We start from the raw sequence: 27473 nt of genomic DNA on the forward strand, positions 1-27473 counted from the left end.
TGGCAATGAGCAGTTTTCCACGGCAGAGCCCTCTGAGCACTGAAACTGCCATTGTGAACCATGTGCCCGAGGGGAGGGCAGCTTCTTCACCAAGCAGTAAGCTGTTGGCATAAACTGAAGAGTTCCTCAAGAACAAAGCCCTGTGCAGTGCCCGAGGCTGCCAGCCCTTCCCGAGACATAGATACAGGTGAGCACCCTGTGCTGGACAGACTAAGAGCGCCTCGTTCTGGAAGGATCTGCACTCCACTGGACTGGCCCTCACTGAGCATGGAGACCACCGTCTGGGTGAAACTGGACAGTGCTGGCTAACTGCAGCTAACTGCCTGGTGGGAATCGGTGTGGCTGAGCTCCCGGCGAAGATGTATGGGCTAGCAGAGTTAGTATCAGTAGAGCACAGCAGACCTGGAAAGGTCTGTCTGAAGCCCCCCCCCCATCATTGTTGATTTCTCTTTAATCATAGCCTTTGGCTTTCGTTAACTTGCTTTGTGCTGCTTCCTAACAAAGAATTGCTCTGTAGGATGGTAACAATACATAAGTGGAAATGACTTTGTTTTTGGCTCTCGATGGACACTGGTCCTTGAAGGATGCCAGCAATAAACTGCTCTTTGGCCTGTTACTGGGTCTTGTTGGTTCTGTCTGGGATGCTGTGTAGTCTCCTGTGCAGCTTCCCCTGATTTACCACCCGAACAATGGCCTCCTAAGTGCTCCTACCTGGTTTACTTCATACCATGAGCCTGAGGCCGAGAGTCACGCTTCCCTGTCCCCTGCCCTCAGTACAATGCCTGGCATTTATGTAAAGTACCTTGGTAACTTGCACTGGAGAACAGCAGAGCATAACAGTGGCCCTTTCCAGGCAACTTAAGAGTTGACACGGAGTAGAAGGCTGCTGAACGCTGTGAACGAGGCCTTTGTTAAGCTCTCCTGCTTTCCCTTTCTGCCCCAGAGAGTAGAGACATCCAGAAATGAGGCAGAGTGGAAACCACACTGAATTAGGAGCTGAATTTGCTAGGGCCAGAAGTGGTGGTGACACCTGTAATTCCAGGACCTGGAAGGCTGAGGCAAGAGGATCACTGCATGTTTAGGGTAGCCTGGATTAGAGTGCGTTCAAGACCAGCCTGATCTAACATACTGAGATCTTGTCTCAAAAAGTCAAAAAGGAAAAATCTTTTGCGGGGTACAGTGCTGTATGCCAGGAATTCTAGCTACTTGGTAGCTAAGGAAGAAGATCTAAAGTTCAAAGTGAGCCTAGGCAACTTAGCAAGATCCACAGATGCAAAGTCTTCACTTCCACGATGATCTTTTCCATTTTATTATTACTGCTCACAGTATTGGCTAGCTGTAATCAACTCAGTGGGCACCAGACTATAAACTTGAGTTTGCTTTAGGGTGGAAGTCTTAGGAAAAACAGGCTGTGAAAGTCAGGTACCCCAAGTTTGCTGGGGACTTAGGGTTACCTGGTGCTGTTAATATGCACACCTCCTTGTGATGTGTTTTTCTGCTGAGAGAGGCAGTCCTGTTTTGCCACTGCTCCAGATACCCTGCCAGGTGGGTTGTGGTCTGGGAAGGAAGCAGCTGGAGCTCAGAGACGTCCCTATTGTCTGGTCATTTCTGAGGAGGTCGTATCTGAGCCCATTAATACCTGAGGGTGCAGAGGAAGATGTGTGTGTCCAAGGGGGAGCAGGATCAGAACAGGTGGGTGAGCTCCCGTATAGACAGCAAAGTCCATTTGCAGGGTGCAGCCAGAGTCCTGGAGTCTGGGCCCCATTCATGCCTGCAGACACCCATGGCACATGATGTCGACCTCTCGAATTCCATACAGGGTTCTCTGTTATCAGTGAATAGGACACTAGCTTAACGGGAAAGAGCATGTGACTGCCAGAGTGGGGCAGCCTGGGTATTCTCCCAAGCTGGGGTCATCCAGGTCCCCACGGTTTCTGTGTGTGGGGTTGTCCAGGGGCTGGTCACTGGGCGGGCCAGTTGTTCTCACACACACGCAGCGGGGCTCCTTGGACCCGGGCTTATACAGCTTCCTGGGGACACCAATCCAGTCTCTGCTTACACCTCCACTGGGGACAGAAAGAGAGCACTTCTTAAAATCATTAACTCAAAATTCTGCCTGGAGAAGAGAGAGGCAGCAAGCCAGGCCATAGGAAAAGGAGAAGCCGTGCCACTTCCTGTCATGGTGTTGTCCTAGACAGGGCCCTGCAGTAACCAGCCTGAACCTATGCTCCAGCTTCCCTGTACAGCACCAGTGCTCTTGTCTCCAGGCTGACAGCAGAGCCAACAGTACCTGTCACAGCGCCCCCCCGCCGTGCTTCCTGAGTTAAGGCAAGGAAAATGAGGGAGGGAAAATGAGGGAAGCTGGGCCTCCCGGAAGCTGGTGGCTTTCACTATGGTCTTGTCCATACAGTGCATCAGCTTCCCTGAGGAACAGAACAGGTGGACACTGCAACAGGGGATGTAGCCCTCCCGGTTCCTCCTCGGTGAGAGCTGGAGTCTTCCTCTGAGGCTCCTGTGATGGGAACTTACATGTCTACTGAGTAAGACCCCACTTAGCAACGCTCTGAGAGTGGCTGTGGACCACTGGCACACAGGCTGCCATCTGGGGAGCCAGGAGCCACATCTGGAGGGCTTGGAACTCCTGGATGGAATAAAGGGAAGGAGGACGCCACCCTCTGTGTCTCTGAAGAAGCCCCAGTCTGGAACTGCCTCTGGATGTCTGTTTCCAGTGTCTTCAGCCGTCCAGCGCTGACCCTTTAACCTGACACTGACACACCTAGGACTACGTGAGCTCCAGCCCAGCCCTTCCAGCTCTCCAGCGCACCAGTGACCACTGTGCATTCTTTCACCCTGTCCTGCAAGTAACTATTATAAGTCTACCTAGTAACACCTTTAATATAGTCATGCATATATTTTATATTAAGACTGCTTTTCTAGTGAATCCTAACCTGTATCACCTTCCCTTTCCCTCTTACAGCCTAGGCAAGTACTCTGACTTTGAGGCTGGCAGGTTTGTCCAGTTTCTGGTTTCCTTTGCCCCTTTAAGGGCTAAAGGATATTTGAGACTCCAGGTGAAGTTTAAGCCAGGCTGGCCTGATAATTAAAGCAGGAAAAACTTCTGCATCTTCAGCTTCCCCAGCCTGTCTGAAAAGTTCCTGTGGCATCCTCAGTCCCAGTCCAGCCTACCTCACTTCGTCCTTCTATGAAAAGGCTGTGCCATCTCACCTGCACCTCTTGGAGCATCCGGGCTGTGCCATGCTTTTAAAATACCACCTGTGGGCATCTGCCACGGGCCCAGCTCCCTGACCCTCCGATGCAGGGGACGGGGGGCGGGGAGTGTTGTGCTGACAGAGATGGGAAACTCAGGCCCATGGATAGCTGAACGGGCTGAAGCAAGCAGGAAACAGGACTTTTGCCTTCTTTCCCAAACCAGGGTTCTTCCTTGAGCAGAGTAGCTGGGGGGTATGGTATTCAGGTCTCAAAACGAGATTCAACCCTGGTGTTTTCATTTAGTTGTCTGGAGGAAAGTGACACTGTCGACATTTTTTTTTTTTTTTGGTACTGGGAACTGAACTCACAACCTCGTGCTTGTCAGGCAGGCACTTACACCACTGAGCTAAAGCCAACGGTCAGTAATTTTTAAATTCCCATAACATCTAACATACAGCCAAAGGTGACAAACACTATCGCAGATTACAGGTATTTTGAAAAACTTCCCCAGTTAGTAATTCATGGATTCCCTGAATAATGGCCCAGAGGTTTGACCTGGGGACGGAGAGGGGCAGAAGGGAGTCTGCTCACCTCTCCTGGGAACACCAAAGCCGGCTGCCCTTGGTGGCACTCCACTCAGCATTGCATGGGGGGAACTTCCGCCTCTCCTCCTGGGCTTGTTTCTTAGCCTCTGCGCCTTTGGCCATCATGGCTTCCACCCGGGTCAGCTCGGTGGTAGGCAGCCCGTCCTCCCCGTAGAACCTTCCTACCACCCTTCCTGCAAAGACCAGAGGCTGAGGTCAGAGCGACAGTGGGAAGGCCGTAAGAAGGGACACTGGGCTCAGGAAGCAGTTGGGAGTTGGGCCCAGATTCGCACAAGTTTGGACCTCCAGGCTTCCCAGCAGCCTGCCATGTGCTCACTGACTGAGGATCTGTACTAGAGGAGTGGCACCTGGGGCCTCGCACATGCACACACTGAGGCCCACCCCAGCGCGGGGGACTGCTGCTTTCTGTCCAGACCCCCCCCCCCCAGATGATTCCACGTAAAAGCAGCCTGTGCGGCCATAGAATCCTTCAGCAAAAATGACCAGATCCTCTTACCTCTGGCCCTGGCTCCCTGAGGGTGGAGCCCTGTGTTTGCTTCACTGAGACTCTGCAGTGCTCGGGCGCGCATGAGTGTGTGTGAATAAATGGCTTCCTGGGGCTGGGGATTTAGCTCAGCAGCATAAGCGCCTGCCTTGCAGGCAGGCAGTCGTGAGTTCGATCCCTGGTACCAATAAAAAAAACGAAAAAAAAAAAAAAAAAAAAAAAAAAAAGGCTTCCTGGCTCCTGTATTTTTGTGGCTCATTTCTTCCCAATGCCAAATTGTTTCGCCTCATTTAAATATGTCATCTTCTTCCAAGCACTTACTCAATACAGGCACTGTACTGGGCCTTCAGCAACACTTTAACCCTTACAGCAAACCTCTGAAAAACGACTGTTCTCATATTTGTAGGAGAGAGGCTGGGAGACTGATTTGGGAGTCTGTGACGCTGGTAAGGGGTATGCCTGTGTTTTGGCCCCGAGGCCCAGGACCACAATTCACCAAACACAAACATTCAAACATACCCTGGGTGTAACTAAACCCCTTCTCAGGCATTGCCAAGCACTTGATTCTCCACACACCACACACTGGCCCGGCTTGGCAAGCCCACCTGTCTAACCGCACGAGGACCCTTCCAGTCAGCCTCCCGAATTGGCACAGGATTGGCCTAGGGCCCCTTTGCACACTCTCATCGTTTGATGTGAAGTTTTCTTTATGAACCAGCAATGTTTCAACTGATACTTGGCAACTTCATGGGAAAAAGGAAGACCTGGGCCTTCTCCAGTACAGTCAGTCAACTGGCCAGATATCAGCTCCCTCATGGAAGACATGGTTGTGGGCTCAGGAACAGTGTGTGGCAGACAAGGGAAAATGAAGCCCATGCCACAGGTTAGAATGCAAAGGACAGTGACAACGAGGTGGGGATTAGAAATGGAAAGGCACAAGCTTTAGACTTAGACCGCATGAGAAAAGCCTTGGCAGTTGGAATGGAGGGAAGAGAGGAATTAGTAAAAATACTACTGGTCTCAGAAAAGGCAACCCAACAGAGCAGATGGCCAGAGGCATCAGAAGCAGAGGAAAAGCTGGATGTGGTGGCACACACCTATAATCCCACCACTTGGGAGGCTGAGGCAGGAGGAACACTGTGAATTTGAGCCCAGTCTGGGCTACACAATGAGTTCAAGTCCAGCCTGAGACCCAGTGAGATCTTCTCTCAAAAAACCTAAATAAATTAAGAAATAAGTAAGAAATAGCCTAGCATGGTGGCTATATCTTCAATTATAGCACTCTGGAGGCTGAGGCTGGAGGACAATTGTGAGTTCAAGACTAGCCTAGAACACAGCAAAATCCTATCTCTAAATATGTTTGGCTGGGTGCAGTGGTGCACACCTATAATCCCAATGGTCAGGAGGGTGAGACAGAAGAATTGCTGCCCATTTGAGGCCAGCCTGAGCTACACATAAGTTGAAGAGTTTAAGGCCAGCCTGAACTATACAGTGAGAACAGGTCTCAAATATATACATACATGTATATGTATATATATATGGAATTATCCAAGCTACACATCAGTTTAGGCTTCCGACCTTCTACACTGTGTGCTGAAGTCACATGTATCAAAGTGAGACACTGAGACAAGGCAGCCACACTCTTGGGGTGCACTATTCAGGGGTGGTGTGGGCAGCTACTGGCTTTAGGCACCTAAGGCCAAGGCAAAGGGCTTGATAATCCTCTCCCAAGGCTGACCATGAGGGAAACAGGCATCCTGTCCATTGCCGCCCGGGGCTCACTAACGGGATTTAATGTGAAAACTCCAGGGCTAATTTTCAGATTTTTATTTGCAGTGGGGTGGGGTAGGGGGTTTGTGGCCCTTGGGATCAAACCCGGGACTCACACATGACAGGCAAGCACCTCCCGGCCCTAGATCCCAGATATGAACCTTGAAGGAGATCCCTAGTCTTGGTTCCTTGAAACAAGTTGCCAGACAATCATGTGAAACCTTGGGAATGACCTATAGAACACCTACCGACACACACGTAATTCTTCTCATAAAATGAAAGCCAGGTTTGAAGGGTCAGCATCTCAGAGGAGGACAGGTCAGCGACATCATCTACCAGGCCTGCATCCGAGAAGTCTCCGGTCACGAATGCCCTGGACGCATCTCGGCCTGCAGAAGAGAAGGTCACAGCAGACTCAGCGGTACCAACCCAAGGGTGTGTTTTCTAGCTGGGCATGGTGGCCCCTGCCTGTAACCCCAGCTGCTCAGGAGGCTGAAGCAAGAGGGTAACAAGTTTGAGGCCACCCTGGAAAACTTAACAAGAACACATCTCAAAGTGAAAAAATTGGGGATGGAATTTCTTGGATTCAATTCCCAGTATTACAAAAATGTTTGAAAAATCTATTTTCTGAAAAAGAGCTCCTGACCACCTCAGCCCCAGGGAACTGTAGCCTCCCCTTCCCTGTGCCAGGTGCTCCTGGACCTGGAATGCACAACTCTGGCTTCTGTCATCTTCTTTCAGCAGCACTTGGCATAGCTGCCTGCTGCCTGTGGCTCCCAGGACCCTTCACTCTAGGCCTCCTCCTCCTTCACCAGCTCCTCAGTGTCTACCAGCTTCAGGGCTCAGTTACTGACCACAGCCACTCTTGACAGCCGTATCCACTCTTGAGGTTTCAAATCTCCCCTTTGTGCCAAGTCACCAAAGCTGTGTTGGTTCAGACTTTTCCTGAGCACCATATGTCTGTATCACTCAGCTGTCTCACAGAGGTGGCAAGTTCAGAATGTCCACAGTGGGTAACGGCCATCAGCAGCAAAGCCCGAGAAGCCCGCGTCCCCTCTGGTGTCCCTGTCTGTGAATGCCAGCCACTAGTTCAGTCCAGACTGGCCTCACATTTAGTCTTTTTTTTGCTTTTAACTTTGAGAGATTTCACCAAGTTGCCCAGGCTGGGTTCAGATTTGAGATCTTTCTACCTCAGTCTCCTAATTACAAGTATGAGCCACTGCATCTGGCTAGTCTGTTAAGTTTTATCAGGAAAAAAAAAAAGACACTAAATCATTTCCTGTTGATTCCCTAGTGTCTGGTATAGTACCTGACCTTTAGTAAATTCCCAGTCAGTACTCACTGAATGAAATCCATGCATTTACAGCCAGCTGATTTTTAAGAAGGTGCTAAGTCAATTTAATGAAGGAAGCTTTTCCTACAAATGCTGGGAAATAGAAAAGCCACATTCAAAGGAATGAAATTGGACCCTATCTCATGTCACACATAAAAATGAACTCAACATACATAGAAGACCTGAATATTTCAGCTAAAACTATAAAACTCTTAAAGAAAACAGGTATACTCAGATGTGATGGCATGTGCCTGTATTTCCAGCCCTCAGGGGCTGAAACAGAAGGACTGCCTTGAATTAGAGACCTGCCTGGACCACATGGTGAGTTAAAGAGCTACACAGTGAGATCCTATCTCACAAATATCTATATAAATAAATAAATAATAAAAGAAGTATGATTCTTTGTGATTTTGGTTGGACAACATTCAAAAGCAGAAACAAGGGAAAAACAAGAAAGCTGTACCTGACCAAATCTAAGACTTCTGCACATTAAAGAATGTGATCAAGGTGCCAGGAATAGTGGTGTATGCCTGTAATCCCAATGCTTGGGAGGCAGAGGGAGGGGGGTCTTTGCCAGTTTGAGGTCAGTCTGGTATACACAGTGAGTTCAAGGCCATCCTGGACTACACAGCATGATCTTGCCTCAAAAAAAAAAAAAAAAAAAAAGTCAAAATAAAAAGACATTTCTGCATAGAAAATATGCAAGCACTCGAGAAATTCATCAAAAATGCTTAGCATCATTAGGTTAATGCTAAAATACAAGTAATCAAGGCCACAATGAAATATTACTTAAAATCTACTAAAATAAAAAAGAAATTAAAGACTTTTGGGGAGGATGCATGTGGCAGAATTAAAGCTGGTACTATATTCCTCGTGGGAATGAGTATCCGATGGTACAGCCACTTTAGAAGAGAGTCTGGCAGTTTACCAAGAAGTTTAACACAGAGTTACCATGACTCAGCAGTTCCACTTCTAGGTATGTATCCAGGAGAGCTAAAAACACTTTCACAGAAAATCCTACACACAAACATTTATAGCAGCATTGTCTGTAATACGTGAAAAGCAGAAGTAACCCTAAGGTTCACGAACAGAAATACAAATGAGATACGGTTTACCTGTACAGTGGGATATAAAGTGGCCATCAAAAGGCATGAGGTACTGGGCGTGGTGGCATATGCCCATACCCTCAGCATCTGAGAAACTAAGGCAGGAAGCCTGCCAGTGCAAGGCCAGTCAGGACAGCATAGTGAAATCCTGTTTTAAAAAAAGAAAAGGAATGACACATGGAAGCGCTATGGATGAACCTTATGTGAAGAAAAAGAAACCCTAGACAAAAAAGGCTCCACATATCAGGCCATTTACATGGAATGCCCACAACAGGGAAAGGTCTAGGAGTAGAAAGCACACAGGACGACTTGTCAGACTGAGACTGCTATTAGATAGTTTCTTTTTTAGGTCATAATATTCTGCGGCTAGTCCTGGTATTTACACAAGTTTCTGATTATATTTTTTAAAGCCTACCAAACTGCACACTTTAAAAGGGCAAATCACCAGGCTGAGGCATGACAATTGCTTTCAAGGCCAATCTGCAGTATACAGCAAGATTCCATCTTTAAAAAAAGCAGATTTTCCATGAATTGTTTTTCATCAAAAGCATCTGAGCATCACGGCACCCTACTCCTGTAAGAACTTCAGATTCAAAGCCAGTACGGGCAACATAGTGAGCCCTGGTCTCAGAATGTAAAAAATACTTAAAGCCTGAACATGGGTAGCATACCTCCTCAAAGTTGTGGTTTAGAGTTCCTGGCCTCAGTTGTTCTTGGATTTTTCCTTGACTAGTAATTGTTTATTACCTATTTATAACCTAACTAATAATTGTTTGTGGGAACCCGGCAATTTTGTGGAAACTGCAAATATCCTCCGCAACTGTATTTTGGCAGGAGGCTTGCAGGTAGCCAACTGGAGAGCCTTATGGAGTCCTCCTTCCTGCTGCCGGCTGCTGCCTGCTGACCCATCTCCACCCCTTCGTTCCTACATCATAACAGCTTTTATATCTGGAGTGTTCTTATCTTCTCCAACCCTTCACCCCTTCGTTCCCACATCATAACAGCTTCTATATCCAGAGTGTTCTTCTTTTTTTTCTTGCTCTTCTTATCACCCTAAGATCCCAAAAATGTGCCAAAGTGCTCCATACCTCCTAAGGCTTTATTGATACGATATTAAAGCCAGGGATTTAGCTCAGCAGCATAAGTGCCTGTGTGGCAAGCACAAGGTTGTGAGTTTGATCCCCAGTACCAAAAAAAAAAAAAAAAGGATTACATGATATGGTATTAAATTACGTAACTGTGGGAATCATAAGATATTTAGGGTTTAACATATAAAAACAGGCATTTATAGGCGTATCTGAAATGTGCGGTTTTTCACAATTTGCAGGTGCTTTTAAGAACCTAAGCCCCATAAAGTGCGTGGGTTCACAGTATCTCAATATTACAGCACTTGCTTGGCACGTACAAGGTCCTGAGTACAATCCCTAGTACCACACACAAAAAGCAATTTTTGAAAAATGACTGAATGGAGCTGGGGATTTAGCTCAGCGGCATTAGCGCTGGCCTTGCAAGTGTGTGGTCATGAGTTCAATCCCCGGTACCGATAAAAAAGAAAAAGACAAAAAAAGAAAAATGACTGAATGGACTGAATGAACAAATGAATGAATAAATGAACACTCCTAGAGGCACTTCTTACTTCTCAGCACCTGGCACAACATAGGACACATGGCAGTGGTCAATAAACAGATGTTTAATGAAAATCTGACACACAGGATCTCAGCAGACAGGACAGCACACTGGATAGCACCCCATAAATGGGAGGGTTTATGCCCACATCCGTGCACACATCCACACAGCTGCCCTAGCGTACAGCAGGGCAATGCACCAAAAATGCCTTCAACCCATAGGTCAAAAAAAAAAAAACCTTGGTTCCAGTCCAGCTGGGATTTTAACTCACAGGAAGCCTCTTTTAGTCCCTTGTCCTGCTGGACAGTTTAAGTAGCTTAGAGGGAAGGGGGTGAATTGTATTTAAATGCCAGAGGCAGCTTTCCAGATCTGCCAAGAGAACATAAAGTAGAAAATGCTTGTTTAGTATCAGCCTCATGACTGACCTTAGGCTTTCTACACACACACACACATACACACACACAGGCACAGCCACTTTGTTTTCATCTGTAGGTGGTCAATGTTTTCATCTGGAAAGGCAACATGTAGAACTAGGCTGGTGGTTCTGCACCTGTCAGTGCTTAGCTATGAAAGCTTTATGCAAATCATACCTTTTAATTCCCTCAGGTGTAAAATGGGAATGCTAGAAAAAAACTAAAATTGCTTCAGGCCTAACATGTATGCTTTAGGCTGGCTTTGCCGTTCAGTTTTGGGGGGCAGGAAGGGTCTCACTGTGCTGGCCTTCTAGTGTCAAGCAATCCTCCTGCCTCAGCCTTCAGTCGCTGGGCCAGGCCTGCATCGTGTTTCTCATTAGAGGGCTGTAAAGGTGACCGGACCCTTTTCCTCTGCTCTCACCTTAGTCTGTTTCTAAAGGCACACGAGTGCATTTGCAGTGGACGTCAGAACAACACAAGCCAGCCGCCTTTTGCAGGGAAAATCTGGGCTAGCAGGAACGGTGTCTGGGTATGGTCACAGTGGTGGCTGAAACTAGGGGACCTGTGAGGGCGGGGAGGGTCCCGCTGCTGTGTCCTGAAGGCCGCCAGTAAGTCCCGCACGATGTTCCCCGGGCTCTCGAATTTAGGTAAGGGGCTGCGAGACACAGGACGCGTGGCTCAAGCAAAGGTCACGGAAAGCAGTGGACAGCGGGGTACAAGTTGAACACAGCTGGCCAAAGTCCCGCCCGGCCGGACACCACAGGGTGGTGAAATCGAGTCCAGTCGGCCAAGAGAGCAGGACAAATGTGGAGGGCGGGGAAACAGAGGAATAAAGGAAAGCACGAAGCTGCGCAGGCGGCCACAGACCGCGCAGGAGGGCAAGGCCTGAACTCTCTTCTATACCTGCGAAGCCGCTATAGTGGGCCCCAGGCTCGTAGTGCCTCCGACCAGAGGACACGTCGTAGACACGGCCGAGTAACGCCAAGTAGAGGCCCGGGTCCCCTGCGCCGCCGCGGTAGCGGGCCAGCTCCTCGGGCAGGAAAAGGCGAAGGCCCGCAGAAAAGCCACCCCAGCCCATCAGCCGTGCTGCTACCACGGCCGCAGCTGCCACGGCCAGGCTCACCAAGAGTCCACGCCTGCAGGGTCTCTGCATGGAGCCAACCACATCCACGTTCCACCTCCAAAGTTGCCGCCTCTCTGCCCGTAACTAAGATGGCAGAGGCGCCGGCTGTGACGTCATCGAAGCGACTCGCTCAACATCTTCGGCGCAAAGCTCGCTCCCAGGCTCCGACTCTTTCTCATGCTTTTTCAGCATAGGTGGGGAACGTGGGGGAATGCGGAGAAAGCGACAACAGTGACAGTCTCTTACAGTTTTACCCGCCCCCAACAAAAATGGCGGCAAGGCAGGTTGCAGGATGACGTAATGTCAGGACAGACGGTTCTCTCGGAAATCTGGATTCCACCCTTTGCTGTGGTAGTCCTCCTCTAGGTGTCGTAAACTGGTAGAGTACGCTTGACGGTGCCATTGCGACAGCAGTCCTCACTTGACGATCAGGAAACCGGAAGCCACTCCTGCCGCCGTCGTCTCCTCCCTGTCCCCGCCCGCTGGGTGCTGTCTGAGGTTGACAGGTCGAGGTTGGCAGGCGGCAGCGGCGGCTGCGGAGCCCCTGCGCTCAAGACGGAGGACCCATGGGGAACGCTCCGAGTAACAGCAGTGAAGACGAAGCAGCAGCCACTGGGGGCGAGGGCTGGAGCCCACACCAGGACTGGGCCGCGGACTCGGGCATGACCCCCGGCTCGGGCCCTGTGGCCCCCGCGCTGCCGCCCGCCGCCGCACTGCTGGAACCCGCCAGGCTGCGAGAGGCAGCGGCTGCTTTGCGGCCCGCCCCGCCTTGCGAGTCGCTGGTATCGAGGCACCACGGCGCGCTGTTGCGCTGGCTGGAGGAGAGGCTGGGCCGCGGCGAAGAGTCCGTCACTCTGGAGCAGTTCCGGGAGCTGCTGGAGGCTCGCGGAGCTGGCTGTTCGGGCGAGCAGTTTGAGGAGGTTAGGGCCGACTGGCGACGGCGGGGTGGGGACGGGTCGGTCGCCTCCAAGGGCGTTAAGAGGTGGGCAGTTTTGGAAAAACCGGCCTTAGGAACCTACAGGGTCCACAGCTGCTTAAAATACAAGTATGGGGCTGCCGGAACCCTTTTGAGGTGCGCCTAACCTGTTCACTCTGGGCGCCTTCTCTGGCCTTCATTACAGATATGGAAAGCCCAGTTTAAGCTGTCATTGATCTGAAGAGTTGAAGAAGCCGAAATGTCTTTCCGTATTATAGTTCACACATTTTTGGGTTGAAGCTGGATCAGTTACTCTCTGGAGCTTTCTTATCAGACTCTAAAAATGTTTAATAGAAATGATACACGGGGCTGGGGATTTAGCTCGGCGGCATAAGCACCTGCCTTGCAAGCAGGCAGTCGTGAATTCAATCCTCGGTACCGATTAAAAAAAAAAGAGAGAGAGAAAGAAAAAAATTGAAGAAAAAAAAAAAGAAATGATACTCAAGGATCAAGGGAGTGGCAGTGAAAGCCATTCTGTTTTATGGCCTAGACAGGTTTTTGCAGAGCACTTTCCGAATCCAATGTGAGTATCAGTAGATGTAAAAGGAGGGGAATCTCATACTCTGTAAACCAGTCTAGTTTCATCTAAGAAAACTAGCTTTCCGATTTTCATTGAAATCTTTGTAAGACCTAAAATTGGTAGGTTAGTACCTGATTTCCTGTGAGCACTGTACTCACAGGTTTTCCTTATATCTGTACCTAACTCTTCATTTTAGAGTTAGAGAAAGGCTGATCCATGGTCACTCAATGAGTCATTTCAACGGCAAATCTGGAACTGTGATCCAGTTCTCCTGACTTTTTAAAATCTTCCACTACTTTCCAAATACTGTTTCAGCTCCACAATCTTACGACAGAAAGGGTATTTAATTTGTGAAAATGAATAAGCTTTGTAGAATCTTCAGTCAGTGAAGGATGGGTACAAAAAGCAGTAAACCAAATTTTGGCTTGTTACTGCCCACCTGTAATCTGAGCACTCTGGAGGCTAAGACAGGAGGGTTGCCAGACGTTTCAGGCCAGCCTGAATTACATAGTCAGGTTCAGGCCAGCCTGGACTACATAGCAAGACCTTGTCTCAAAAACAAACTGTAACAATCAAAACCCAAAGTAATAAACCAACAGACCTTGTCATATGATTAAAATCTTCTATTTACTTTGAAACTAGAATCTTTTGAAATCTTTTTCGAATGTTTTCTTGTACATGATGAGAATATTTAGATAATGTAGTTTGTATCCTTTTTATAGATTTCTTTTAAAATGCCTTTAAGTCATCCCAGCTCTTAAAAATATTGAGCATGTGAATGAAAAGTCTCTATTTTAAAAATCCCAAGGATATACATAATACTTTCATTTAGTTCCTGCGTGTACTATGAGAATGTGAAAGGATGGTGAAAGGGGCTGTGTACATCTACTCAAGGAGCTGGCACTTTTCAGATTTGTCTAAAAGGTGAATGGAGAGAAACAGTATTCATGTTACAAGAGTATCTGACAGGAACAGACCTGTAGATGGACTTTATAGAGGTCCCATAATATAAGGTCAGGAAACTTGGGGCACAGTCCAGAAAATCACTTAAGGGCTGTGTCATTACTCAGTTGAGCAAATATTTATTGGGTGCTAATCATTTACTGAGTGCCAGTCATCTTGATGATAGTGGACAAAGCAGATGCTTGCTCTTGGTATAAAGAGACATAAAGAGTCAATAACTTTCTTTAATCTCATCCAGGGGGTCCTCGTAAGACTTGCCTACAAAAAGTAACATTTGACCTCCATTTTGAAAAATGAAAAGAGCAGGAGTAGTATTTCCAGACAGGGATAATTCAGCCACCACAGTCCAGAGAATGGGGAATTTGTGGAGTCTGGAACGGTGTATGAGGTTAGAGCTGCTCCCCGCATCAGCGATGTAAGCAAAAACAAAACAACAATAACAACAACCAAAAAACAAACTGCTCTCTTCTGTGAAAGTCCAGGAGAGAGTTCAGGGACAGCATCGCAGTTTCGGTCATCAGGGACCTGGCTTCATCCACCTCCTGCACTCTGCCTCGTTAGGCGCCTTCTGCGTAGTGAGCCAGCTGCCTGTTCCGGCCAACACGTTATCCATTACAGTGAGCGGGAGAGTGAAAAGAGGAAGAGCCATGCCCCTGGTTAAGGGCATGGCATGCATCCTGTTGGCTCAAATTTAACCACCTGGCCATGCTTAGTTATACGAGAGGCTGGAAAACATCTTTATTCTATGGCCATATATTCAGCATTAAAAAAAAATCAATATTTAATTACGATGGTAGAGAAGAGCAGTCTTTAACACACATGGCTAGATCATGGAAGATAGGAAGAGAGAATGAGGCTAGAGAATCAGGCAGAGATCAGGTGTTCAGGTCCTCTACAGCCTGCTGAGGAATTTGAAAACTGGAGTGTTAGTAGAGTGCTATGATGAGTCTAGATACTTTGTAGAGAACCAGGTGGAGAAACGGGCCAGTCAAACCAAAGATGTTAGTTCGGAAGCTACTGTTACCATCTAGAGTTTTGGTGGCTAGAGCTAGAGAGTGAAATGAAATAATATGGAGTAGACAACTTTGAGAACAGTTCAGAAGGTAGACCACACAGGTTTGTTTTGTTTTGTTTGAGATGGGGTCTTAACTTGTAGTTCAGGCTGGCCTTGAACTCACTATGTAACCCAGGCTGGCCTCACACTCACAGTCCTCCTGCCTCAGCCTCCTGAATGCTTTGATTACAGATATGTGCCACCATGCCTGGCTCAGTTTAGTTCTTGAAGACACATTGGATGTAGATAGAGGGCTAGAAGGAGAAGGAAATCAGAGATGACTCTGGTCAGGCATGGTGGTGCACACCTATAATTCCAGCACTCGGGAGGCTGAGGCAGGAGGATGGCTGCAAGTTCAGGGCCAGCCTGGGCTACAAAGTGAGCTCAAAGCCAGCATGAACTACATAGTGAAACCCTGTCTGAAAAAGACCAAAAAAAAAGACACCTTCATAACAGACTTGAATAAGTATATACTTTTGTGTATAGTTACATGTTTAATTTTACATTGTTGATTCTACTAGGTCCTGGAAATGTACTAATTTAATACAGTTTTGAGGATTTTATGAATACAAAATATCTTCATAGTAGCAACTAAAATGAATGACTTCCCTTTATATTTATTTATTTTTGAAGCAGGATCTTGCTATCTAGTTCAAGCTGGCCCACACTCACTGCATAGCCCAGGCTGGCTTCAGACTCAGAGAAGTCCTCCTGCCTTGGCTTTCCGAGTCATGGGATTACAAGCATACACTGCCACATCTGGCGTTTCCTTCATTTTTATAAGAGCTAGCTTGGTAGAGTAGATTTTCATTAGTATATGTGATTATATACTAATGAATTTTTCAAGTGTAATGTGTTTCAAGTGTAATGTGTAATACCAGCAATTTTCAAGTGTAATGTGTTCTTTGGTCCCCTAATCTTCAGTGCCTTGAGGAAGTTTTTGAAGCTGTACTGTGGGCTAAAGTCTGAAAAGCTTATCAGTTTATAGCACAGTGCACATTTTCCCTTGGTGGGTGTGGTCCAAGACAAGGACTATTTGGTTTGCTCCTCAGGAGCAATATTTAATAGATTACTATGTGGAAGAGAAAGAGAGTTAAAATGCTTATTTATCACCAGAGTCTAGAGATTAGGTTTTTTGATCTTAATGTAGTATACTTTTGGGAAATCATGAAGGCTGTAGGGCGGAACACAATGCTGAGTTTAGAATTGATAGCAGACAGCTTTAAGGTAAGAATTTAAGATCAGTAGGTCTTATTTTAATTTGCTGTATTGTAGGAATTGTTGGGTTGTAAGCAGTAAGGGAGGGCTGTTTTGATCCATCCTCTGGCCATCTTCTTGCTCAGGAAGCATTCTTTTTACCTGTAGTGCCTTCAGTGTGATTTACCAGATTAATGCTGAGTCATCACACAGGATAGTTCACAGTCAGTCCATATATGTAGATATTTCTTGGTATTGGAGGAAACAGTTAAATATAGTTTCTGTGAAACTAAAAGTGGTTCTTAGTCAATGTGGGGTTTTAGAAGAAATTTATGAAAAGCCTTAAAGTCCATCTTGGTTTTATCATGTTGTGAGCATAAGTCAGCTAATTGAGAATGGCTATGATTCCAAGAAATGTGCAGATAGAATTATGTAGGTGTGATTGTCTGACTTCTAAGACAGAGTGTATATATGTATACCATAAAGCACGGCAGACGCCAAGCGTTATTTATCCTCAGTCCAGAGCCCTCAACTCCCACTGCCTGAGGGGCAAAATATGTATCCTCTGAATGGGCCAGAGTCCATGGGTCACCCTGTCTCTCTCTGACTCCATCGCCCCTGCCCCATCCAGTAAGCCCCTTGCCAGCTGTTGGAACTCTGCCTTGTCTGAACGAGGATCTTCTGTCTCTTATAGGACTTCCCACCATGGCACCCTCACCTGGCAAGTTCCACACTTACCTGAGGCAGGATTCAGATGGCCCTGTGCTCCACCCGAAGCCCTCTCTGCTTCAAGGGTCATGTGCTTAGCAGTAGCATGGCATTCGAGAAAGGCCTCACTGAACCAAGATGTGAGAGGATGGAAGAATTTAACTGGCAAAGGAAGAAAGAGATTATTTCAGTTAAAACGCAGTAGCATATGCAAATACATGGAAGTGGGGAGGGGAGAGAGAAGAGGAGGAGAGGACGCAAGCACATCAGGAAGGTGGGATGCTTCTCCTCTGGCACACAGTTAGAGTGTGCGCGGTGGGGGCCTGGTTAGCCATTGCTCGGGTGCCTCACGCTTCTCTGTTCACAGAAGTCTGGACTGGATATGTAGCTAGCCTGTTAATGGTGCCAATGGCTGTGTTTCACAAGTTGGCCCATTCTGTGCTTTAGACTAGGCTTGAGAATTGGCTCAGGAGCCAACCCAGCTGGGAGCAAATCCTGGTTCCACTGTGCCCAAGCCAACTGGCCTTGATCACCTTGCTTGACCATGCTGTGTCTCAGTGGCGTCACTTGTAAAATGGGCAGAATGGTATCTGCCTTACGTAATTTGTGTCAGGATAATTTGTTAGCTCATGTAAAGCATCTAGAATGGTGCCTGGCACACTAAATACTCAGAAATGGTAAAATGAACAGTGTTGTTTTCCTGTGATGATGCTCACCGGAGCTGCTTTCTGACTGGCTTTCAAATTCTTTTCTTAGACAAGAAATGTGAGACAGTCGTACAGAGGAGCAAAGTGAGGCCTTAAAAGGGCAGGTGATCTGCCCAGCCAACAAATGGGCTCGTACAGGTGTCTGGCTTCTGGTAGAGTGTGTTTTTCTTAAGTTACTCAGCATGCAGCCTCCATTCTTAAGCCGTCGTATTGCCTTTGCTGATCAAAGGCCACAGTGCTGGTACGTGATGACAGTGGTCTTCATTCTCGTGTATGCAATGCAGACTTGATCTCAGTAGTGCTTAAGAAGTTTAAATAGGGGCCAGGGATTTAGCTCAGTGCCAAAAGCACCTGCCTGGCAAGCGCGAGGTTGTGAGTTCGATCTCCCGTACCGCAAAACAAGCAAACAAACAAAAAAGTTTAAACAGGACTGGAGGAGGTTCTGAACCCTCATGCTGCTTCATGCTGTTCAAGTTCAAGGGGGCATACATGGATGGAAATCTGCAGCTGGCCAGCCCACTTTCCTGTCTTTTATTGAAATATGGAGCCATACAATGGTCTAAGTAGATTGCAAAGACAATTCTTTTGAAGTTTACTTTGCATTATTGCATTGTTCATGATCCTTTGTTTTTTGCAGATTTGTTTTGGTTTTTCTGAGACAAGGTCTCACTGTGCAGTTCAGGCTGATCTTGGCTCCCTTTGTAGCCCATGCTGGCCTTGAACTTGGAGTGATCCTCTTGCTTCAGCCCCCTGAGTGCTGGGATTACAAATGTGTTCCACTATGCCTGGCCTTGCTTATGGTCCTTTGGGTTCATACAGCAGGCTCTGGCGAAGAAGGTTTGAGCAAGATGAGTAATTGAGACCCAGAGAGGACAAAGCTTGTCCCAGGTGTCCCACAGTCCAATGCTAACTCGGGTGCAGATTTCCTCCCTGTTTGACCCGATTACACCTTTTATCTCCACACAACGCCTACATCTGGGTGCTGCCTGAGTAGTCCCCACATGGGTGGCAGAGCACCAGAGGAAAGATGTTACAGGAAGAGGCCTGTGTCAGAGGAGGGGAGAATGAGCAGATCAGCTGAGCAGCCCTGTGGAGAGGGATGTTGGCTCATTAGTTTTTAGAAAGGCAAAGTGGAGACTTATTCCATTTTGTACTGTTAGAGTATAGCTGCGTGCTGAGTTGGGTTTTTAGCCCTACCTTCCACAGCAGTGTGTTTCAAACCACCCCATTAGTGGGTTGGAAATCTGAAGTCAGTCTTAACCTACATGTTTTAAAAAAAAGGAAGGCGAATAGAGTGGAATAGAAAATAGCAGAGAACATCATATTTGGTGAAAGAAAGCTGCATTATTTCATGAAACTTCTATATCAAGCATGTGTACAGTGGTGTCTAATAATACAATTAAAAGTGCCTCTTATGGTGAGTCATTCTGCAAAACTTGAAAAGCAATGCTATGAATTTTACTGGGAAACTGGAGGGAGCCCAAAGGGAGCTACAATGAAGCAAGTCTAAAACCATTCCAGATGAGCACTGGCTGGAGGAGTGGAGGCACAGGATGACTCACGGGACATTACACATAACGGTCCAAAGACTGTCATCTGGCAGACGGGTCTGATGTGGCCCATGGGGTGGTAGCTTCTGGGGTACAGAGTTACATCCATCGTAGGGACAGAGTTATTGCTGCAGAGCTCACCAAAGGCTACGAGCTTTTTACCACTAATCTATGTGACAGTGGCTGATGGCTCACAGGACACCAGAGAAACAAAGGCACATGCTTAGAGATTCATAGTCCAGTCCACTACAAGGCTCCATGTAGATCTGGGTGATCTGCCCTCTCAACCCTTAATATTCTGCAGTGATCCTAGAGTGCCCTAACACAGTATTTAGCTGAGTTCCTCACCATGTCTTCTAGAATTTCTTTGGTTGAAAGTCTGTCCATCTCCATCTACTACCCCTGCTTCCTTTTCAGCCACAGCAGGCAGGTCATCGTGTGCACTGTCTACTGTGCATCATGTATCTGTGTTCACACTCTGCCCCTCTGTCCTGGCTGGCTGCTTCCTTTTCTTATGCTTTTGAATGCCTGTTTATTCAAGCTAAGTTTAGGAGTGTTTTCTCTGGGTCATCTTCTTGAATGAACGGCCATTGCCTCTTGTGCTTCTGGTCTCTGGACTGTCTGTTGGCCTATCGTTGATAGTATGGGGTCCATAATCAGAAGATGAGGGTTCAAGTCCAAGCATCATTAACCAGTACTAGCCATGTGACCTTGCACAAAGTACCTCTCTTTTTCCCCAGTAAAAAGGTAGAACCTATTTTGGGGTTTGTTATGTGATATCGAATTAGTTCATATGAAGTGCTCAGAACTATGCTTGGTACATAGTAAGTGCTCAATAAGTATTATTCTTTATGGTATTCATTCCTTCTGTTAACACTTACCACACTTACTACAGTGTTGCTTTTATTCACAGGTATTTCTTCTAGGCTGAGGTTCTTAGAAGGCAAAGATGCCCTTGTCATCTTCATATGTTTAGGTATATGTTTAATGGCTGATTCTCAGTGTTGAATGAGGTGCTGTGTGAAGTCCCATAAAACAAGATAGATGTTAAATAACCCAGACATTTATTTAAGAATAATTATGAAGTGTCAGGAAATTACATATTTTTGGGAGGAAGCTGTTAGTAAAGAGTTTGTAATCAACAGAATATATTAAAAGTAGGAAGTATATAATTTAAAGTTTATAGTCTTGCTTAAATAGAATTCTTGTTTGTGATACACCCTAGGAGTTGCATGGAAGGGTATGAGCCATGCAGTAGTTGCAGTTGCAAAGTGCAAGAATTTCTCCTAGTGCTAGGACTTGAGTATCACTTTGAGATTTAGAGCGAGGCACACTCGTAGGGCGGATAAGAGTTAGCCTGGGCAGCAGGTGCACAGTGCAAATTATTAGAGTGAAAATTCTGTAGAGTGTAGGTGGAAGAAAGGAATGCAGCTAAGAGGAATGAAGCATGTGGACTCAACTAGAAAGCATCTCTAAGGTTTTCTGATCAAGGAAGGAAAATGGAATCTTGGAGCCTTGATCCAATACTAGCTTTATGGCCTCAGACGAGTTTGCTGACCTCTCTGTGCAGCTATGAAATGAGGCGTTCACGGTGTCATTATTATGAGAAACTAATTATATTATATGCTTAAAATGCTGGAGTCTAGCAAGGACTCAAACATTACTTTAGCGTTTCCTAATCCATGTGTCATTTCTAGCCAAGTGGGCTGCAGCTGTGCTAATCCTGTAGCTATTGAGCCTACTCAGTATGATGTAATGCTGAGGAGCCAGGAAGTGTCACCTGGCTGTGGTGTCCACACGAGGCCTCAGGGTGGGTGGAGACTGTGCTTCTGTGTAACCTCCCTCCTTATTGCTTATATTTGGTTGTGGTTAACTTTCACTTTCTTGTTTGCTTGTTTGTTTTTGACAGGGTGTCACTGTGTGGTTCAGACTGGCTTTGAACTCACAGTGCGTAACCCTGGCAGACCTAAAGCTTACTGCAATCCTCCTGTCTCAGCCTTCTGAGTGCTAGGATTAGAGGTGTATCCCACAGCAAATGGCCCGGCAAGTGGTTTGTTTTCAGTCTAGCATTTTAGCTAAGTATTGATTTTGCATTTAGATCCCCTCAAGAATGTTAAGGCATTGCCTTCTGGCTTCCACGGTGACTACTGAATCCTCTCTGATTCCATCCTGACCTTTTCTGAGGCAAGTTTCTCTCCCTGTATACAGGAACTTCTCTTTCCTCTTGTTGTTGTAGAATTTCATGATATTGTAGTCTCTTCTATTGTATAGGTTATCAGTCCTATCAGCCTCCAAATTCATGTCCTTTGATTTGGGAAATTTATCTTGAGTCTTAATTATTTTGATTCCATGTGCTTTCTGCAACTCCTGTTTCAGTGTTTGGAAGTTAGACTTCTTGGACCAGTCCCTTGATTTTCCTTCTCTCTTCTCTTCCACTTTCTAACATTTTGTCCTTTTTCTCTACTTTCTGGACCCTGTTATTGATCTGACCTTTCAACTTTTAGATTTTAATTTTTTTGGTGACATTTTAAAAATCATTTAAAATTTTTCTCACTACCTGTTTTTGGTAACAGTATTCTGGTCTTTCATGATTGCAGTATGTCTTTTTTTTTTTTTTTTGAATTATGTACTGGTGATGGTGGTGGTATAACTCAGTATATCAAGATCTACTAAGTTATATGTTTTAACAGGGTGAATTAAATTAAATTAATTTATTTATTGTCTTTTTGAGACAAGTTCTTACTGTGCAGTTCAGGCTGGCCTTGAGCTCATTTTGTAGCCCTGGCTGGTCTTGAACTTTCAGTGATCCCCTGCCTCAGCCTCCCAAATACTGGGATTATAGGTGTGTACCAACATGCCCAGCAACAGGGTAAATTTATGAGAGTGAATTATATGCCTTACATTAAAAATCTTTTCAAGCATTTCTCTGAAAAATGTTGATCATCCTTTTGAAAGTTCTCTTCTTCCTACATAATCTTTATTTTCTTCTAGTTGCTTTTCTGTTTCTTTTTTACAGTGCTAAGGATTGAATACAGGGCCTCATGCTTGCTAGGTAAGTGTAACACCACTGATTTAAGTCCCCAGCCCTATTTTTCCTGTGTGTAATATTAAGTCTTTTCTCAAATGTTTAGTTAGTGATTCTGGGCTGTCCACTTATTGGGGAATTAAGGATTATGGACTGGGCTTAGCTCAGTAGTAGAGTGCTTATCCAGCATACATAAGGCCCTGGTTCAATCACCAGCACCACAAAGGAAAAAATGTGCGAGTGGGTTGGAGTAGAGAGTATGAGGAGCCAAGCATGGCAGCACACTATGTAACCCGAGCACTCTGGGAGGCTGAGGCAGGAAGATCGAAAACTTAATGAAATGCTATCTCATTAAAAAATAAAAAGGGCTGGGAGATAGCTCAGTGTAGAGATCCTTAGTGAATCCTCTATATCTCTCTCATGTTCTCTCTCTCTCTCACCCTCTCTCTTTCTGTCTCTCTTACACACACACACACACACACACACACACACACACACACTCACATGCACATGCACAGAAAAGAAATGGGATGAAGAACCTGGTACTGTCTGTGCGCGGTCTGCCAGGCCTCTGTGAGACGGACTGCCTGGGCCCTTATCCAGAGGTTCCCATGGCAGGATCTATAGGTCTGTTCCCATGGGCTGTCGGCTACGCATAGGAGACTTTTCCGATTTCCCACCTAGAAGATAATGAGATTGTCTGCTAGCATTTTGGGAACCCTGAGAGAATCTATAAACATGTAGTAAGTAAACATGGAGCCTCCTATTTTTAGATGGTATTCTCACTTTCAGATGTGTCTGGTGCTTCCTACTCTGTCCTCTAGAAAATCAGCTCTCAGGCTCTACCAAGATTGGAGAGGAGACTGTCTTTTTTTCCTCTGTGGAAAAATTTAAGTACAAGAAATTAAGGTAAACACAGACTGACTCTCATATTTCTACTAACAGCTTTCAGTAATTACCAACTCAGGGACAGTTTTATTTGCTCTAAACCCCTCCTGTTTTTCCTTCTCCCACTCAAATTATTTTGAAGAATATCTTGATATCGTTTTATCTATAAATTAATTATTATGTATTTCTAAAATGTTATGTATTTTTTTATAAATAAGGCACCAATATATCATTTTATCTCAAAAACAAAATACTTGCCAGGCATGATGGTGCCTGCTTGTAATCCCCACACTGGGGAGGAAGATCGCTGTGAATTCAAGGCCAGCCTGGACTACATAGTGAGTTCAAAGTTAAAATTCAAACTACATAGCAAGACCCTGCCTCAAAGTAACCACCCAGTGACCCCTTAAGATCATCATTTAAAATAACAGTTTTTAAAAATCAGTGCTTATGCAGTAATCTCTCTCTTTTTCTCTCTGTCTTGTCTCTGTCTCTGTCTCTCTGTCTCTGTCTCTGTCTCTCTGTCTCTGCCTCTGTCTCTCTTTCTTGTCTTTCTGAGATAGGTTTCCCTCTTGCAGTGCAGACTGGCCTGGAACTCATTTTGTAGCCCAGACTGGTCTTGAAGAACTCACAGTGATCCTTTTGCCTCAGCCTCCTAAGTGCTGGGATTACAGGCATGTGTGTGCCACTATGCCTGGCTTTCTGCAGTAATTTCTTACTGCTGTCTAAATTGGACTTTTCATTAATTAGCCCCACTGTCAGCAGTACTGTTGCTACCAGTTTCCTGCAGTGTAAATAAAGCAGCTTGATCCTTACTGTTGTTTGTACTTGATCCTACTGTTGTAGGATTCTGTTTTCTTGGGTCATTCACTTGGTACTATGCATCTATCTGCCTCTCAGCTTCTTTTTAACTCTTGCATCACTTCTGCTTCTCTTTGTCATTGTGCTTTTGTTCATTTTTTTGAGACAGGGTCTCACTATGTTCTGCATTAGCATTGTGAGTAGTTAGGATTGCAGGTGTGTACCATGAGGTAAAAAAGAAAAATAATATACCAAATCCCTTTATAATATTACAGTAGGGTTTGGAGAGGGTTTAGAGCTAAGTACACTTGTTCAGTAGGACTTCTTTGAGCACTTTTAATGGCTGGTTGTCCACTGTTACTCTGGAGTCCTGAGAGATGTAGTGGACATTCCTTTCCAGAGCCTCCTAATGACTCATTATGACCCACTGGCAACAAACAACTCTACATTCCTTTCCAGAGCCTCCTAATGACTCATTATGACCCACTGGCAACAAACAACTCTACTTTTATGATGAACTCTTACTTTTCTGTTTATTTTTATTTTTGCTTTTGTTTTGAGATGGGATCTCTCTATGTAGGCCAGGCTGGCCTTGAACTCTCTCTGCCTCCTGAGTGCTGGGATTACAGGCTTGTGCCACCATACCCACCCAGCTCTTCTAAACTTCTATTTAATGAAGTTAATTTTAACTGCTGCTTCCCTCCTTCCCAGGTAGCACTGATTTCCCATGACATTTGAAGAGAAGTATTCTGTTACTCCCAGTCATTTCTCCTCCTTTGGTAATGTTCCATGGTCCAGGCCTGTAACTTGCCCGGCATGCGTGAGGCCCTAGTTCAATTCCCAACACCCAGAAATTAAAATGTTGCTTCCAAAGCAGTCATGGTCCTTCTGCTGTGGCCTGTAGGGCTGAACTCAGGGAGGTTTCTGCTTCCTATCAGTTTCTCCTGTTGTCCTCTGTTTCCTTTTGATATGTTCACTCAGCTTTCCTAACTGTGTCTAAATAGAATAGAACAAAAATACTTCCTTTCCTGTTGAACATTATACCTTAACCAGTGTAGTCTTTGATCCTGTTAACTTTTAGATAATTTTGTCAGGTTGAATGGAGGAAAAAATAATCATATAATCTATTCTTCACATGTTACTTCTGAGTTCTCTGTCCCTCATCCTATATTTGTATCTGTGGTTTTGGAGATCAAACGTAAGTGTTTGCATTTGTTCCTGTTGAATATTATACCTTTCCAAGATCTATGAGGAGATAGAAATAAGGGTATTATGTCTGTCATGAAACTTCAATGAGATCTTCCCATACTTTACGGAACAGAGAAGTAAGAAAGGAAGAGAGGCTTACTTGGAAAGAGAGGCAGAAGCCTCCTGAGTGTTTCATGGTGAAGAGGCATGAGAGTGCATGTGTCTGTAAGCAGTAGAATAGAAGCCATGGTGACGGAGGACTTGGGACCTGGGAGAGGGTACAGATACTCTGTGAAGCAGCTGTTAGATGCTGTGGGACAGAATGGAGTCAGGGACACCCTAAGCTGCGGATTACGGGAAAGGGAAACACTGTACTGCTAATGGCTCTCACTGTATCGCGCTCTGTTCACTTGTTCCTCATCTAGGCATTGGCTTGTGAATTCAGTAATTACTCCGTCTCTCGGTTCAAGAAGCTAAAGTTTCTGCAGATAAAGTAACCCATATAAAGTCACACATAAGATCAGAGCAGGACTCAGACCAAATCCTGTGCTGTACTATTTTCCCAGATGGTCCTAACCCCATGGGCAAGGGCCAAGGTAGGTTATATTTCAAGGTTAGTGAAAGCAGGCCTGTGAAGCAAGTAAACCAAGGTAAACTTAGTGTTCAAAGAGTGTTTAAAAACCTGAGATGCTACCCTAAGCCAACTTTAATGTTTACTTTGTATTTGAAGCTCTGCAATCAATTGAAAAAAATTTTAGTGGATACTTTCTTTAGAAATTATTTGTGGGAAGAGGGGTATATTTACTCTCATGGAGGAGATAAAATTGGAGATGATAAAATTGTATATGTGTATATAAAGATACGTGCTACAAAGCCCAATGAGTTACTGAGCTGAATTGTTTCTTTGCATGATACATGTGGACCTTCTCCCTGCAGCCAAAAAAAATAAAATAAAATTTGTAAAAACATCACTGGTTCTGAGAATTGTTTTAAAAAAAATTAGAACATGTTTGATTTTCTTACACCCGTTATCTTACAGGCCTTTGCCCAGTTTGATGCGGAAGGTGATGGTACGGTTGATGCTGAGAGTATGTTGGAGGCCCTCAAGAATTCCAGTGGAGCCAATCTTCAAGGGGAGTTGAGCCACATCATCAGACAACTGCAGGCCTGCTCTCTTGTTCCAGGTGAGGCTTTTGTGTGAGCACTGAATGCAGTAGACCACTTGCTTAGACTTAAGTGGACTTTCCCGCGTTACTAATTAAAATTAGACAAACTTGAAGCAGCTTTCAGAGCATTTATCTCTTTCATTTCCCAAGTAGGTTATTTTATTTTATTTTTTTGAGATAGGGTCTCACTATATAATTGAGGCTGACCTTGAATTCATTACATAGCCCAGGCTGACCTTGAACCCACAGCAATCCTCCTGCCTCCTGAGTGCTGGAACTGTAGGCATGCACTATGATGCCTGGCTTTTTTCTTTTTTCCTTTTTTTTTTCTTTTCTTGGTAGATACAGTTTTGCTATATAGTCCAGATTGGCCTGGAACTCACTGTGTAACCCAGGCTGGCCTGAAATTTATAATTCTTTTACTCAGTCTCCCAAATGCTGGGTTCCAGGCCTCTACCACCATCCATGCCCAGTTCAGTCCTACCATTTTAATGAACCTTTGTTAGGAGACTGACTTCCTTAGCGGATCTCCCTATTCAGTCTCTTAAGAAACCTTCCCTATCTCCTACTATATGTTCTCTTAGCATTTTGCATTTCTACTTTGGGGCTATATCACCATTGTAACCAATAAATTAGTCCAGCTGTTTGTTAAATATCTGTCTTTACTACTATCCGTGAACTCCAAGAAAAAGAGGACCTTGTCTCTTATTTATTTTGTGTTGTCACATTTGACCTTTTTTTTGGTACTTAGTAAGTACTTCATGTTTTTGTTTTGTTTTAGAAAGCTATTAATTTGATTCATTGGATTTTTTTTGGTCTTCTTCGTTTTTATCGGTACCAGGGATCAAACTCACGACTGCCTGCTTGGAAAGCAGGCGCTTATGCCGCTGAGCTAAATCCCTAGCCCCTATTAATTTGAAATTTAAGAATTAAAATAGCTTAAAAATAAGAATTGCTGCTTCTACATTGCACGTATGAGAAAATTTGACCTTTGATTTTGCATAGTTTCCTTTATAGACTCAGACTCATATAAAGACAGAACTGGAAAAAATTACACTTC

The 27473-nt window shown here is 45.4% G+C and overlaps 2 protein-coding genes across 7 annotated transcripts in view; one reads left to right on the forward strand and one right to left on the reverse strand.

Moving 5' to 3' along the window:
• Positions 1-1280: 1280 nt before the first annotated feature.
• Positions 1281-11932, reverse strand: LOC100730456 (neuferricin). 6 transcript variants are annotated; one of them, XM_005003538.4, is made up of 5 exons: positions 11671-11917; positions 8518-8656; positions 6318-6458; positions 3802-3988; positions 1281-2066 (listed from the first exon to the last, which is right to left on the reverse strand). In XM_005003538.4, exons 2-5 carry the CDS (start codon positions 8582-8584, stop codon positions 1847-1849), a joined length of 615 nt encoding a protein of 204 aa, XP_005003595.1. In that variant the 5' UTR covers positions 8585-8656; positions 11671-11917; the 3' UTR covers positions 1281-1846. The 6 variants fall into 6 exon arrangements, with proteins under 6 accessions (XP_005003595.1, XP_063107080.1, XP_003469559.1 ...); XM_063251010.1 differs by lacking the exon at positions 11671-11917 and adding an exon at positions 11451-11599; XM_003469511.5 differs by lacking the exon at positions 8518-8656 and having other exon boundaries at positions 11451-11932.
• Positions 11933-12098: 166 nt separating this feature from the next.
• Positions 12099-27473, forward strand: part of Zzef1 (zinc finger ZZ-type and EF-hand domain containing 1) — a 116015-nt gene continuing 100640 nt past the window's right edge. The window contains exons 1-2 of the mRNA XM_013152041.3: positions 12099-12590; positions 26287-26431. Coding sequence (XP_013007495.2) covers positions 12237-12590; positions 26287-26431 — 499 coding nt within the window. The 5' untranslated portion in view covers positions 12099-12236. The remainder of the gene's footprint in view (positions 12591-26286; positions 26432-27473) is intronic.

The sequence above is a fragment of the Cavia porcellus genome, unplaced genomic scaffold, assembly GCF_034190915.1.
Source record: "Cavia porcellus strain 051 isolate PalLab524CR breed Dunkin Hartley unplaced genomic scaffold, mCavPor4.1 scaffold_6, whole genome shotgun sequence".
Classification (NCBI taxonomy): domain Eukaryota; kingdom Metazoa; phylum Chordata; class Mammalia; order Rodentia; family Caviidae; genus Cavia; species Cavia porcellus.